At 44.1% G+C, this 16725-nt stretch overlaps 1 protein-coding gene across 1 annotated transcript in view; it reads right to left on the bottom strand.

Moving 5' to 3' along the window:
* The window catches only part of MTMR2 (myotubularin related protein 2), an 86252-nt gene that overhangs the window by 48662 nt on the left and 20865 nt on the right, over positions 1 to 16725 (bottom strand). The window contains exon 2 of the mRNA XM_032762865.2: positions 6799 to 6904. Coding sequence (XP_032618756.1) covers positions 6799 to 6904 — 106 coding nt within the window. The remainder of the gene's footprint in view (positions 1 to 6798; positions 6905 to 16725) is intronic.

Here is a 16725-nt window from a genome sequence, read left to right as displayed (position 1 = left end):
CAGACATGCTAGCCTGCTACAAACACAGACCCAGGTCTGAACAACGTCCCCCAAAAGCTGCAGGATTAACTGAAAAGAGCTTAAGAAGTGTTCCTGTCTCCAATACTCAGATGCCCAGCTCCTAATGGGGTCCAAACCTCAAATAAATCCATTTTACCCTGTATAAAGCTTATACAGGATAAACTCATAAATTGTTCACCCTCTATAACACTGATAGAGAGATATGCACAGCTGTTTGCCCTCCCCCCCCAGGTATTAATACATACTCTGGGTTAATTAATAAGTAAAAAATGATTTTATTAAATACAAAAAGTAGGATTTAAGTGGTTTCAAGTAATAACAGACAGAACAAAGTGAATTGCCAAGCAAAATAAAATAAAATATGCAAGTCTAAACCTAATACAGTACGAAAGTAATTACAGATGAAAAGCTCACCCTCTGAGATGTTTTAATAAGCTTCTATCACAGACTAGATGCCTTCCTAGTCTGGGCACAATCCTTTCCCCTGGTACAGCCCTTGTTCCAGCTCAGGTGGTAGCTAGGGAATTTCTCATGACTGCAGCCCGCTTTGTTCTGTTCCACCCTCTTATACATCTTTTGCACAAGGCGGGAATCCTTTGTCCTTCTCTGTGTTCCCACCCCTCCTTCTAAATGGAAAAGCACCAGCTTAAAGATGGATTCCAGTTCAGGTGACATGATCACGTCACTGTAAGACTTCAAGCCCTCGTTCCTCCCAGCCTGACTCACAGGAAGACCTGCAAGCAAACAGAGCCATCTACAGTCAATTGTCCTGGCTGATGGAAGCCATCTAGATTCCAAACCACCATTAATGGCCCACACTTTGTATAACTACAATAGGACCTCAGAGTTATATTTCATATTTCTAGTTTCTGAGACAAGAGTAATACATTTATACAAATAGGATGACCACATTCAGTAGATTAATAAGCTTTGTAATAATACCTTACAAGAAACCTTTTGCATGAAGCATATTCCAGTTACATTATATTTACACTCATTAACATATTATCATAACATCATATAGAGTGGAATGTCACAATACATACACACACACACACACACACATGCAGGCATGCACACATACAAATCAAATATTGGTTAATTTAAGTGGGAGTTGCATGGTCTGAATTGAGGGAATGAATAAGAATTTGATATAATTGCAGTTAAAGTTGTAACAGCGCTTCCAATCTTAGGCATGGTCTAAGCAACGAGACCAGGAATCAGACTGTCTCGTGATCTGGTCCCAGTTCTGAACATGAATAAACCACTTAACTTCCTTATTTCAACATCCCTATTTTGCAGTGAGGGATGCTATATATTTACATATTTATTTGCCTCCTCAGGTTGTTGTGAGGATGAATTCATGAGTGTTTGTGTTGCAGATAGGGACCCTCAGATGGAAGATATTAAAGACATGAAAATCATCATCAGAAAATAGGAACATATGTCAAGTATCAGAGGGGTAGCCATGTTAGTCTGGATCTGTAAAAGCAGCAGAGAATCCTGTGGCACCTTATAGACTAACAGACATTTTGGAGCATGAGCTTTCGTGGGTGAATACCCACTTCGTCAGATGCATGTAGTGGAAATTTCCAGGGGCAGGTATATATATGCTAGCAAAAACTAAGAGATATCGAGTTAGGTCAATCAGGAGGATGAGGCTCTGTTCTAGCAGCTGAGGTGTGAAAACCAAGAGAGGAGAAACTGGTTCTGTAGTTGGCAAGCCATTCACAGTTTTGTTCAATCCTGAGTGAGTGCAAATTGCAGATGAACTGAAGCTCAGCAGTTTCTCTTTGAAGTCTGGTCTCTGAAGTTTTTTTGCTGCAGGTATGGCTACCTTAAGGTCTGCTATAGTTGTTGGTTCAGCGAGGTTGAAGTGTTCTCCTAAAATTTTTGTATATTGCCATTCCTGATATCTGATTTGTGTCCATTTATCCTTTTCCATAGAGACTTTCCAGTTTGGCCGATGTTAATAGCAGAGGGGCATTGCTGGCATATGATGCGTATATTACATTGGTGGAATGTGCAAGTGAATGAACCGGTGATGTTGTGTCTGATCTGGTTAGGTCCTGGGATGTGGCGCTGGTGTAGATATGTGGGCAGAGTTGCATCGAGGGTTGTTGCATGGATTGGTTCCTGAGCTAGAGTTACTATGTGCGGTGTGCAGTTGCTGGTGGAATACGTTTCAGGTTGCAGGTTGTCTGTGGCGAGGATTGGCCTGCCACCCAAGGCCTGTGAAAGTGTGGATCATTGTCCAGGATGGGTTTGTAGATCCCTGATGATGCGTTGGAGGGGTTTTAGCTGGGGGTGGCTTAGGATGGCCAGTGGAGTCCTGTTGGTTCTTTCTTCGGATTGTCTTGCAGTAGGAGGCTTCTGGTACACGTCTGGCTCTGTTGATCTGTTTCCTTATTTCCTCGTGTGGGTATTTGTAGTTTGAGAATGCTGGTGGAGATATGTAGGTGTTGGTCTCTGTCTGAGGGGTTAGAGCAGATCGGTTGTACCTCAGTGCTTGGCTGTAGACAATGGATCGTGTGATGTGCCGGGATGGAAGCTGGAGGCATGAAGGTAGGCATAGTGGTCGGTAGTTTCGATACAGGTGTGTTGATGTGGACCATCACTTATTTGCACCGTGTATCTAGAAAGTGGACTCCGTGTAGATTGTCCAGGCTGAGGTTGATGTGTGGGGTGGAAGCTGTTGAAATTGTGGTGGAATTTTTCCAGTCTCCTTCCCATGGGTCCAGATGATGATGTCATCAATGTAGCATAGACAGAGAAGCGTGAGTGGACGAGAGCTGAGGAAGCATTGTTCCAAGTCAGGCCATAAAAATATCGGCATATTGTGGGGCCATGCAGGTGCCCATAGCAGTGCCACTGATCTGGAGATATATATTGTCATCAAATTTGAAATAGTTGTGTGTGAGGATAAAGGCACAGAGCTCAGCAGCCAGTTGTGCTGTGCATCTCAGGGATACTGTTCCTTACAGCTTGTATTCCATCTGTGTGCGGGATGTTGTGTAGAGAGCTCTACATCCATGTGGCTAGGATGGTGTTTTCTGGAGTGTATCATGCTATCTCTATCAAATCAGTGGTGTCACGGAGATACTGGGGTGCTAGTGGCATAGGGTCTGAGTTGAGAGTCCACATAACCAGACAGTCCTTCAGTAAGAGTGCCAATGCCCGAGATGATGGGGCGTCCAGGATTCCAGGTTTGTGGATTCTTGGGTAGTAGATAGATAACCCTGGTCGGGGCTCTGAGGTATGTTGATTTGTTCCGGTGTTAGTGTAGGGAGTGTCCTGGTAGATGGTCAGTTTCTTAGTGTATTCCTCAGTGGGATCTGAGGGAAGTGGCCTGTAGAATTTGGTATTGGAGAGTTGTCTGGCGGCCTCCTTTTGGTAGCAGACCTGTTCATGATGACAACAGCACCTCCTTTATCAGCCTCTGATGATAATGTCAGGGTGGTTTCTGAGGCTGTGGATGGCATTTTGCCTTGCATGACTTAGGTTATGCAGGCAAACGATGTTTGTTTTCCACGATTTCTGCCTGTGGACGTCGGCGGAAGCATTCAATGTATAGGTCCAGACTGTCATTTTGACCCTTCAGGAGAGTCCATGTGGAGTGCTTCTTCTTTGTGCTGCTGGTGGGGGGTACCTGTGTATCAGTGCACTATTCAGTGTTGTCTGGAATATTCTTTGAGTCAGAGACAGCGAAAGTAGGCTTCCAGATCGCCACAGAACTGTATCATGTTGGTGGGGTGGCGGGCAGAAAGAGAGTCCCCGAGATAGGACAGACTTTTCTTCTGGGCTGAGGACTAGTTGGATAGATTGACGATATTGCTGGTGGGTTTGGGGTACCACGGTTGTGGCCCCATTGCAGTAGGAGTTAGACAGCTTACAGTTTTTTTCCTTTGTAGAGAGGTGAAGTGAGTAATGTAGATCTCCTGTCTTATTTTAGTGAAGTCCTTTATGGAAGTTTGGTTATTAATAGGTCTCCAGGTTGGAGAGCTCTTTTTGATGATTTTCTCTGTTTGCTGTATATATATACCTGCCCCTGGAAATTTCCACTACATGCATCTGACGAAGTGGGTATTCACCCACGAAAGCTCATGCTCCAAAACGTCTGTTAGTCTATAAAGTGCCACAGGATTCTCTGCTGCTTGAACATATGTCAAATTTGCAAACTGCAGCCTAATGTTTAACTACAAATGGCTGAAAGCCTCAAAGACTCAAGTATCTTCTTCAAATGGAAACAATCAAGTCCTTGTAATAGTAAAACTAGGGGATTTTCTGTTAGCTGCGGAAAGATACCAGTCGTGGAAAAAATTACACTGGCCAAAACAGCACTGAGACTAAACTTAACACAAGCCACAGTATAAAAAAGAAAAAGGCCTGTGTTGCTTTTGCCAACTCTTACAATTTTATTGTGAGCATATGCTGTCTGTTTTATAGCCCCAGTTCCTGGAGTTTTGTGATTATGATAATCTCAGCTTTCATTTAGAAAAAAAAAAGTCTCTAGACCTTACATTTTGCAGATAAGCTTGAGAACATGAACACTGAATAGAAAAGAAACTAGAAGGAAAATAAGTGGAGCCCTATTTTTTTTAAAATCCCATCATTTTTAAGGAAGATGCATGATTTTTTAATACTTTTGGCAATACTTTAAGCTCTTCTTTGGGCAGAGATCATGTCTTCATACAGGTTCACAGAGCATCTTATACAATGGGCCCATGATCTTGACTGAGGCATCTGGATGCTATTGTCATATAAATAATAAATTAATACTAAAAAGAATGAAAATGATATTAAATTTAACTACAAAGTAGTGGCCATACTTTGAAAGCTATTAATGGTTCTACCAATATCCTCCATTATAGGTACATGAAAATCTATCTCAAACCAGTACACACTTTAAACAAATGTGTAACCAATTTTAAGTACCGAAATAAACGGTCTGATTTTCAAAAGTGCTGAGCATCCTCTGATGGAATACACTCCAATGTTCACACTCTACATGCCATTGTAATTATCTTTTACAAAATATGCCTTGTGAGGTATCATTTGAAAACTAATGACTCATTGGTCAATAATACCATGACGAAATGTGTGTAACAACATTATATGTAAAGTCAGGAATTCCCCCTGAATAATGCTAGTAGCACAGGTTCAAACCCACATAGCCCCAATAAGGACTGGTCAAGCCAGTCTTAAACACAGAAATGTGTGTTTACCTCAGTTTACATATAAGTTGTGAACAGGATCCTCAGATATCAAGAGGGGGAAAGACAGGAGACAAGAAAAATCTGCTTTTCAGCAAACAGAGGTGAGAAGAAACAGTGTGCGTCCTCTTTCACTGTCGCCTTCTTTACCCTTGGAATTAACTTTAACTGCGGGTAAGGTAATCCTCAGGAAAATGCATTTCAAAGGGTGACTGAACTCTAAAAGTGAGGGGCAAAACCACACCAAGTTCTCTCTCCCTATCCATCTCTCATTTTCACTTAAGATTACAAAAGAAACAGTTGTTGGACTTTGGGAGCAGATCTTGGCCTGACAGTTGGGTCAGAACTGTTAATGGGAAAACGTGGTAAGGGACTTCATCTTGAACAAAATCTAATTAGTTAAGTTTAGTACTAGGAAGCATTTTATCTTTATTTCTCTTGTAACCATTTCTGACTTTATGGCTTATATTTTTACTCAAATAAAACATCTCCCCTTCTAGTTAAATACATTTGTTTTATTGTTTTATTAAAATTAATCCAGTCTTGTGAAAAGTTTGCATAATTTCATTTTAAGGTAGCAAACTGTTGTATGTTGATCCCCGTAGCGAGGCAATGGACCTAATTATGTCTGGGTTGTCCAGGAGAAGGCTGGACAGTGCAGAACACACAGATTTTGGGAAAAATTTGAGACTGGGAGTATGTTGGGATCACCCTGTAATTAGTTACCAAGGCTGGTGGAAGCCAGAGTGTGGCTGGTCTTTGCTGTCAGGCTGCTGGGGTCAGAGTTGCTGGACCAGAGCTGTAGCCATACACACACCTGGGGTGTGACCTGCATGCTGGCAGGCTGTTTGTGAGTGGCCCAGGTGGGAGCTACAGCTGCAAAGCATTGTGAGGCACCCCAAGTTGCAGGGCAAGTGGTGACAAGGCACCTCACTGGTCTGGATACTCCCACAAATCCCACAGGCTTCAGTATGAACTGCAGGTACATTTCAGCATCCTGGCCATCAGACTACTTATTTAGGTGTTCAGCTATGGAATTAGTTGCCTGGCTCTAGGTACCCAAGTTTGATATTTCGATTTAAGAGGTCTTTATTAGAGGAGAAGTCTATATCACTGGAAGTACCAGCTAGTATTTGTCAGTGATCGTTCCAGTGCAAGCTATTTCAAGACAGATGTTAAGAGCCAGATATTTCAAGAGTTCAATGCTCACAAACAGGGCCAGATTTTCAGAGGATCAGCTTCCATCAAGGCACCAAATTAAGGTGCTGTGAGAGCAGCTGGGTGCTGAATCCGGCCCTTATTTAGGTGGGCTGAACTCTTGGAAGCTGAACTCTTTTGAAAGTCTGGTCCCAAACATGGGACCACTTACAAGACTGTTTATTCAGTAACAAAGGAAGCAATGGTGTAGAGATCAAACTAACTTCTATTTCAGCTGTTGGGTTCTGTGTCCCTCTCCAGCTCCTGCTAAATAAACTGCGCTGTTAATCTGGAGGCTGAAGTCTTACGCCACCACCAAACACTGTACTTGAGATCTCACTGTAGCCTCAAAAAAGGAAATACGTACCCTCAAATCTGGAGAAAAGTTGTCTGTGGAGGTGGAGACAGAATCTGATGACACAACCGAAGCAGATTTTGTATGCACTGACTGGTCCGAGTGAGAGGTGGAAGCACTACAAAGAGACAAATACATGTCAGACTTGTGCATTTCTGAGTCTAACTAAAGCAAAAAGCTTCAATTTCAAACATTTATATAACAGATGTTACTGTGTTACTATGGGATTTACCGGCCTGACCATAGATTTACCATGGAAGCAGGGAAAATGAAATCAGAACAAACGAAAAGTTTCTTCCACCAATTGTAACTTTGTTCCTTTGGGTTTTAATGTAACTCTCATGCACTACAACAGGCTCTTCTCCTAGATCCTCGTACATCCCTGGTGACATGCAGCACTATTTGAGAAACTATAACATCATGGCATCATCCTGTTTTTCTATATTGCCCCTCCAGTATGGCTGTGCATAAATAAAATTAGTACTGTTGCACTGTGTATTCACGCTGAAACGTTCCCTTTAACCTTACCAGCTTACACCTAGCATTAGCTCTCCTGAAATGCTGTGCAACGGTAGCAAAACATCCTATCTCCAATGGTACTCACAAAGGTCCCAATGCAGCAATGAACTCCGTATGGGTGGAACCTTGTGTCCACATGGAGCCCCGCTGACTTCAGTGGGGCTCTGTGTAGAGAGAAAGAACTTGCACACATAGCTTGCAAGGGCCAAAGTCCAGCCTAAACGTCACCATCAATTGTTGCATTAGTTGAGTATGTGACATCATATGCTGGAAACATCTAGGTGTAGGCTTTCAGATAGGTCTGGAGACCTGTTAGTTGTCTCAGAGGTTTTTTTTTTTTTCCCCCCCTGCTACTTGACTCTTTCACTGGTAAAACAAACAAATATCAAATTACAAAAAACATTCAATTTCCCTGCTTTCAAGTCTGGGGAAATCCTACACTGGTAACATTTAAAGAAAAGCGAGAGATTACTACAGCAAATGTGGCTCTGGCTAGGAGTAAATACTTTGGCGACAAGGATAAAAATGCAATTGTAACTTTTTATCCTACTACTAGGTGATGAATAATTATTTTCATTTAAAGTTTCAGAAATAGACTCAAGAATAAATTATTTAAAATATGAACTTGAGACAAACAATTCAATGTGGTTTATTTACTGTACACCATTGGACTGCCAATCACTTCCTTTCCAAACTACTTAGTTCTGGAAATTAATATACACTAAGACAATGCTGTACTTTGGATGTTATCATAGAACCACTTGTACATCCAGTGTTTCACAGACAGTAAATGAAGCAAAGTCCTGGAAAAAAATAATGTAAAGCCCAATCCCACAACACTCCCTCACTTAGGCATGGCCTTACTTGCGCAAGGCCTTGTCTACACAGCATGCACTGATTTGCTTATACCAGTTTAGTTAAACCAGTGCAAACCCCTTGATGGACCCTCCTAAATCAGTTTAAGCCTGGTTTATATCAGTTTGGCTTGTGCCTTCCAAGTATCCACTCAGGGATTTACAAAGGTTTAACTAATTCGACTTAAAAAAATAATAATCAGACCTTTAGTTCATCTGGTGCGACTTTGTGTGTGGACAAATCTTGAGCAAAGGTTCACAGGATCAGGTCTTTAGACAGACATCAGCTCACTGGCACCGTGCGCACCTTGGACACACAATGCCACCTCTTCTAACCCTCCTCTCTCACCATCTATGCAGACACCTCCCCATCAACATCAACATTTCCGTTATGGGAGTCATCCCATAAAGTGTCACTTATATGCAAAAGTCCCCATCATTAATATCACTTCCAGTTCTCCTTTCTTCAATTCCTTGCATCTGAGTCCAGACCTATATGGCAGGGGCCAGATTCTCCACTGCCTTGCATTTTGTGTCCACTTATGCAAAGTGTAAGTAAAATGCTATCAAATCTGGCTGGTAGAGTTTTAGGCTCATTTTGCACAGGGGGAAATGACTACCTAAGGGACAAGACAGCGGACATTCAGTTGAGATTGTAAGAGCACTTGGTATTTGTTGATCATGCTTAGTCCCAAATGGTTTTTTATGCAGGTAAATGTTTGCACATTCTAAGCGAAATTTTCAAAAGTGCCAATCAATCATTGGCCTAACATCAGTGACAGCAGAGCTAGTCCAACATGAGCACTTTTGAAAGACCTACCCTGCATACACAGCAAACACCACTTATGACATAGCTGGATTAGGCAGCTCTGAAGAGTATACATAGGTTGCAAGTGTTTGGCTCAGTGCCTCTATTCACCTCATCAATCATTAATACTAAACTGAAATGAAGCTAAGGAACCAACACTGACTTAACAAAGAACTTAAACTCAGTTGGCTCATGACATTCTTCCTCCTATCAGTATCAGTCAGGTCTGGGTTGACATGGCTCCGCTGAGCAAACTAATTAACCCGATGTCCCTTTACACACTACATTTATTACCTTCAGTGGTTTAGCTAACCTGGAGTTCTCCTATATGAAAAAAACCTGAAGCCATGTGGCCTAATACTCCTTGAAGGAAAAGACAGTTTTGCAGCTAACACACAGACCAGGAATGAAGAACTGAGATATGTTCTTAGGTCTGCCACAGATATTGTTTGAGATTTGGACAAATTATTTAACCTCTGTGTGTTGTCGTCTCTCCAGCGTATGAAAGCCTTTGCCACCCTGAGATTAGACCACTATACGACACTCTACTTAGGCCCATTCAGAAGCTGCGCTTAGGCTGAAACATGGCAAATTGCTTATCAGGGCTGGATTTCCAATTAGGTACAGTAGGCATGTGCCTAGGGGCACCAGCATTTTAGGGATACCTAAAAGCTAATACATACAGCTCCCCTGCGGGCAGCCAGGTTTCTGGCATGGGTTGGTGGCTGCCCAGCATGTGGGGCTGGAGCAGGATGAGCGTCCAAGTCAGCCTGGGGGCGCCATGAGCCGCGGACGGTCGGGGCAGCTGCTGAAGGAGCTGGGAGCATCCCAGCCCTGTCCCAATCTCGTCCGCCCGCTGCCCCTACCCCATGCAGGGGAGAGAGAGAGGGAGGGCCGTGGCCAGCACCCCGTTCACTTGCACAGGCAGACCGGGCTGCGGGAGGGATGGAAGACACCCAGGGACCATTCGCCTTGCGGAGAGGTACAGTCCCCCCTTGCATCTTGCCTGGGACAGGTGGGCTGCGCCCCAGCTCAGACAGGGAGCACCATGCATGGCAGAGGGTCTTGTGCCTTCCTGGGGAGGCTGTGTTTATATTTCTTTTCATTTTATTTTTTACACAAAACACAAAGATCAGCTGCGGGCCGGGGGGGACGGGGAGTGGGGACGCTGAAGAAGATGCTGTGCCTAGTAGTGCATAAGGTGTAAATCCAGCCCTGTCTGGTATGTGGTGTTTTGCACTGGAAGCACATTATATCAGTGTTCTGGGAGCTGCACTGGCAGTCTGTGGGCATCTGGGTTCAGTTCAAGATGTTTGTTTGAACCATGGGTCTAGGTTACCCAGCAGACTCCCTCTCTTCTTGCTCCACACTACTGCAGTTACAATCAGTGGAGAACCTCGAGGTGGAGATTCCTTAATATGGAACAGAGAGAGCTGCTGCCCGGGCACTCTCTATGAGGGTCCTTAGATTCTGCAGTGCGCCTTCACTCCCAGGGATTTGTTAGCCTTCCAGACCCACTGTAAAACTGTCCATTTTTGCAGGTATTTAAGGAGGGGCTGAGACGAGAATATCAAGGAGGAATTTGTTACCTGGGGAATAATGGCAATATGGGATGGGGTGAATTGTGACCGTATGGATGGGTGGCTGTGGATTTTAATGGTCCTGTGTAATTGCTGGTTTTGAAAATTGGAAGGGGAACCCAAAAAATAGGATGGCTATGTATGTGTGAGAACTCTAACAGCTAGACCTCAGCAGGTGTAAATCAGCACAGCTCCACTGTAGTCAATGGGGCTACGTCACCATGGGGACACTTAGATTCCTGACCCCCTACAAGGATGCTGAGCACCTACATTCACTGATGTTCTCAAAATACCTGGAGCTCTTTGGAAGTGCTAAGTATTGTATTACTGATCCTTTAGAATACACCTCAGTCTCCCAAGTACCTACTAACCTCTGCTCACCCCAAGCTCCAAAACCCAGCTGCTCTGCCTACTTCTTTTTTGCTACCACTATTAAATGGGAACAGAGCTTCCCCAAAGTGATTCAAAGGCACTGTTGGGGAATGACCAAGAATGACTTTCCAGAGTATTCTTGCTATTTCGATCCTAATTTGTCCCTGCAATCACAAGCAGTTTGGGGGTATGCCTACCACTGATGTACAGTCTACTCCTCATCCTGATAATTATATTTTACATTGCCAGAACAGTTAAATGCATTTCTGAAGGCCAGGTTTCTAACTTTAAATTAGACCAAGATTTGTCCAGAGGATGGAGTCAGCAATGCCCTCTTTTACTACTTACCCTCATTATAGAGCCCTGGGCTATGGGGAGCAGATATAGGCAATTAATAAAGGGAATTATAATGAGAACTAAATTCAGTGGCTCAGCTGTTGGTAGGGTGCCAATCATTACTAGGATTACCCACAAGAGGCTAGATGCTTTCCAAACATAATAAGATGCAGTCCTTGCTCCAAAGAACTCACAATCTAAAAAAACAAGCCACATACAAACAGTGAAGGACAGAAATGAAACATACAGTGATTTTTAAAAATGCATTATCAGTTATTCGCTTTGCCGATTATTAGTTCACAGGGGGGTTGGGCCCCCCAGACTCATTCAATAGGGGCATTCCATTTGCAGAAGAAAGCATTGATTTGGAAGAAGCATACAATCTGGCAGTGTGAAGATGGGAAGATGCGATAAGGAATAAGAGCAGATAAGGAAGGACAGACATAGAAGCTGAAGTTAGTCAAACAAAGATGGACCTTAAAGGTGAAAAAAGAAAATTTAAACTTGATGCAGATTGCCACACTATTTAAGCAGTAATGAAATCTCACCCCATATAGTACCTAGCCTTCTCCTGTAGCAGGCAAATTGATCTATTTGGATATCTTTTGTACTTAAATAGTCTGAAATTTAGATTTTTCGAAAAAGGAAATAGATATCCTAGGGGAATTCCAGAAAGGTTTCTTCTGTGAAAATAAAACCTACGGTGTTTTTTTTCACATCTCAAGTATACAACATAACCTTTCCTCGTAGGTCATGGGTTTTGAAAATAAAGTTGTGGCAACAAATTTTACCGAATTATATGAAGCTCAAGCACTGTGACAAGTTTTGGCAAGAATTTAGAATAAAGTCATAACACTACCTTGTCCCTGTGAGAAACCGGGTAAGATGAATCCGCCATCAGGACGTGTAATTACTATAATGGTAATTTCCTACGTGGCATCTTAATTGTTTCCACCTCTGGATCAACAGAAACACAGGAAAGCACACAAGTGGCAGACCAATAGCCTCAACCAACCATGTGCAGCTTGGGACGGGGTGTTTCCCAAGGAAACCATCTAAATTTTTCTTTTTCTGCTATACTTGTTCAGCCTCTGAAGGGTGAGAGTGGACAGATGCCTCTGTCTCTCCGAAAAAAAATAATGGCCAAAATTTTCAAACTTAGGTACCTAAAATTAGTCTCTTAAATCCTTATTTATGCACCTAAATATAAGTTTGACTTGATTTTCAAAGGGGTTGAGCATCTGCAATTCCTAGTGAATTCAATGGGATGGGGGGGCGGGGTGGTCAGCCCTTCTGAAAATAGGGCCACTTTCATTTAGGGTGACTGAATAATGTGTTGGGTACCAAATTTAGTGTCCTAAGCTTGAAAATCTTTGCCAGGCTCATTCTCATGAGGAAAGCAAGCAAAATAACCTCATAGCACGCCAGATTGATGCGCTAATGCTTTCTTTATGGATGTTCCTGCCTGCTGCTGCAACAAGTAGCTGCTTTTTGCTTGTAGAGGTGTGCCAGCTGCTCGGATACTAATTGGTATAAGCTGCTCACGCATTTTCACTTTATCAAACTGTATATTTTCTTTCTGCAGCCACTGAACTGATATGGAAAACAGGTGATAAAATACAGCACTGTGCTATGTTGTTTCAGCTGCAGAGGTCATAAAGGATAAAAGCACTGCAGAATATACTTTCCATTTCCTCTCTTCCTGTTTTTCTCAAAAAGTTTCTCTTTATGTGCAGTCCTGAAAATGCAAGGTGAAAACTGAAAATTAATCATGACTAGTGGCAAAAAGAATTTAATTTGGAAATTCCAAATGCCAGAAAACTGGCATCCAATTGGTTTGAATTTTGTAGTCGGGCCATGCATAGGAGCACTTCTAGTACCTCATGGACTTTCTTTTAAAGCATAAATAAACAGAGTTATTGAGCACTCCCTGCTCATTTTCAACATCCAAGATGGCAACACTTCCCTTTCAACACTCTTCCCTGCTCCTCTCTCTCCCTCACAGAAGGAAAAAGAAATACTGAAGAAAGTTTGGGTCATATCAGAACAGAACCCATTCCTCCGAGATATCGCTACTCTGCTCCATCCAGCCAGTGCTGACCAGAAGACAAGAAGTCCACCTTGCTGTTCAATACATGTTTCCCATTGAGCAGTTTACTAAGGGCCTAAACCAGATGCGCGCAAATTTTTTGGCCTGAGAGCCGCATCGGGTTTTGGAAATTGTATGGAGGGCCGGTTAGGGGAAGGGATCGTGGCCCAGCCCCCACTCCCCTCCACTCCCCTCCCTGGGACTCCTGCCCCATCCAATACACCCTGATTCCTGATGGTCCCGCTGGGGCCCCTGCCCCACCCACGCCCCCCTGCTCCCAGTCCCCTGACTTCCCCTGGAATCCCTTCCCCTGACTGCCCCCCACAACCCCATCCAACCCCCCCCTCTCATTTGACTTGCCCGCGGTGCCCCTGCCCATCCACACCCTTCTCCCTGTCCCCTGACTACTCCGCGCCGCCCCGTCCAACTTCCCCTCCTTCTGCCCCCCCGGTACCCCTGCCCCCATCCAACCCCCCTGTTCCCTGCCCTCTGACCGCCTAGACCCCTATCCACACCCCCGCCCCCTGATCACCCCACCGAACTCCCCTGCCCTCTATCCAACCCCCTGCTCCCTGCCCCTTACCGCGCTGCCTGGAGCACCGATGGTTGGTGGCGCTATAGCTGCGCCGCCCGGCTGGAACCACCCACACCATCACCACCGTGCAGCACAGAGCACCAGGTCAGGCCGAGCTCTGCAGTTGCACTGCCCAGAGGCTCACAGCCCCGCCCACTCGGCATATTGCACTGGCAGCAGAGCGAGCAGAAGCTGCGGAGGAGGGGGAACTGCAGGGGAAGGACCAGGGGTAGCCTCCCAAGCCAGGAGCTCAGGGGCCGGGCAGGAGGGTCCCACGGACTGGATGTGGCCCACCGTTTGCCCACTTCTGCCCTAAACCCTCATTCACGCAAGGATCCCAGTGACTATGCAGCACCCCTTAATGACACAATTCTGCAAAGTACTGAAACAGAAGCTTGCTTGGCCTATCGGCAGGAGTAGACTGCTTGTGCCTGCGTAAGGGCTGCAGAATAGGATCCCACACTACAACATTTAAAAATTACTATTTTAATTGTTTTGTAGACACTAACATCTAAAAGCCACAATTGAGATTTGGGATCCACTGTGCTATGCACTGTGCATACACAGTGCAACAGACAGTCTGGGCCCCAAAGAACTCTCTCAGTCTAAACCAGGTGTTCTCACAACAAATTTTTTCATGGCCTCTGAGTGCTGTGACAATTTTTCCTAAAATACTTCATTAACTTTAGAAAAAAGAAATAAATTAGCATGGATACATGTCCAAATCATTGTAACCTATCTATGTAGGTTGGGTTTTGTTTGTTTTTTTTAAAACAGACTCAATAATAAAAATAGTGTACAGTTGTCTCTAGTCTTTATTGGACCTAAACAGAATAGAAACACAAATAAAGTGCTTTGATCATTCTTGTCATTTTTCTTACTGTTTCTGTTGCTTTTTTTGATTTTTTTTTTTTTTAAAAGACTTGCTAGCTACTAAGTGTGCTGTGAAAAGTTATATTAACAAACTCTTATTCAGACCCAGCAAGCCTGAGGACAAATTAAGCCTTGGATAGGGAGGTAGGTACAGAGACAGCAGGGGCTAGGGGTGATGGGGCACTGAGAGAGGCAGTGGGGGGGGAAAAGGTGATGGGGGAACGAGTTTGGGGCCAGAGCCCATCATCACCACACAGCCAGGGTATTGAGCCCAAAGCCCCATGCCCAGGAGACAGAGCCTGAAGCCCCATGGCTGGAGCCTGCCACCTGAGGGCTGAAGCCCAATCCCACTGGGAAAGTGGGGAACTCACTGGCTGCCTGTTGCTCCAGTTTGTATCTCTCCAAAGCGGGGCAGGGCCCAACCACTTCAGTGGCCCCTGGGGACGGGCCAATGCTTTGCATCTGCCCCGCCCCACTAATCACTGCCCAGGAGGCTGTGGCCGTAAGAAAAGCCCCTGGTGGCTGCATTTGAGAAACACTGGTCTAAACAGAGAAGATCAACAAAGGAACCATTATCCCCCATTCATCGATGAGTCAGACTTGAATCTTCACACCAAAATGGACCAGAAAAACAGATTATCCTACCTACAACAGAATGCACATACAGACAGCAACTTAATCTATTATACATTTATATAAAATGTGCACACGTACAAAAGCTCAGCATACTGTATTTATACTGTACATGTACCCAGTATACAATTGACTACATTTAAGAGTTACCTAGAAGTCATGATTTCTCTGAACGTTGTTAGATACTACTTTATCTTCTGCTTAACTTACACATCTCAGGAAAAAAGCCACAGACAAATATATTTTTGAAATAAGAGAGAGACAATTGGCGGGTGCCCTCTGGCACTGAGAAGAGGCAGATAGTTACATAACATAGGACTGTAGCCTTCCCCTTCAAAAGATTTGGCCACGTCACAGTGCTAAACAATCTTAAAAGAAGCCACTTCAGCACACAAATCATAGTGCGTGTGTGTGACAGACTTAAAATAGCCCCCGCGATACTTGCCTCAGTAAGAAAGATTCACTTCTGTTGCCAAGCAAACCAGGGTTTCAATCTGACTTCAGTGTTCCAAGCAAAGAAAATGTCACTTTCTATAAAGTTGATTCTTTTAAATAGCATCCTGAGCTGAATATACAGTACATGTTTTCCCATGAGCAATAAAGAGAGTGCCCTATATTTTGACCGCAAACAAGCTTTTCTAGGAATGCAAATTTTGCTCTCAATAGTTACACAATGGACTACAGTCTCACCAGCATTGCTCATGCTCAATTAGTCATTCTTTTATTACTTTTTTTTAACTAAGATTCACAAAAGGCCTGCAGCACTGGCTAAACAACAGGCCAATTGTCTGAGATATTAGCAAGGTTCCAAGGACAGAAAGCCAACACTCAAAGCCTAACTGAAAAGCAGCACATAATTAATAACAACAAGCAGCCCTCGGTATCACGCTTTCCTGAGTCAAACAGCCCAGAAGGTAAAAACAGAAGGACACAAGTGACATAGGCCCAAATCAAAAACATCACGTGGAAGACAACGACATCATGATCTGTATTCATGAGAGAAACAAAAGAGGAATCCGCTTAGTATTTTCCTCTCTAAGGCCATGGCTATATTAGACATTTCAAAGCGCTGCCCTGGCAGTGCTGCGGGAGCGCTGCCGTGGCAGCGCTTTGAAGTGTGAGTGTATTCAAAGCCGCAGCGCTGGGAGAGAGCTCTCCCAGCGCTGCTTGTAAACCACATCCCTTACGGGTGTAGCGTGCAGCGCTGGGAGCCGCGTTCCCAGCGCTGCCGCCCTGATTACACTGACACTTTACAGCGCTGCATCTTGCAGCGCTCAGAGGGGTGTTTTTTCACACCCCAG

The sequence above is a fragment of the Chelonoidis abingdonii genome, chromosome 1 (genome assembly GCF_003597395.2).
Source record: "Chelonoidis abingdonii isolate Lonesome George chromosome 1, CheloAbing_2.0, whole genome shotgun sequence".
Classification (NCBI taxonomy): Eukaryota; Metazoa; Chordata; order Testudines; family Testudinidae; genus Chelonoidis; species Chelonoidis abingdonii.
Note: the sequence above shows the minus strand (reverse complement) of the source record. Positions and strands in the feature narration are given on the sequence as shown.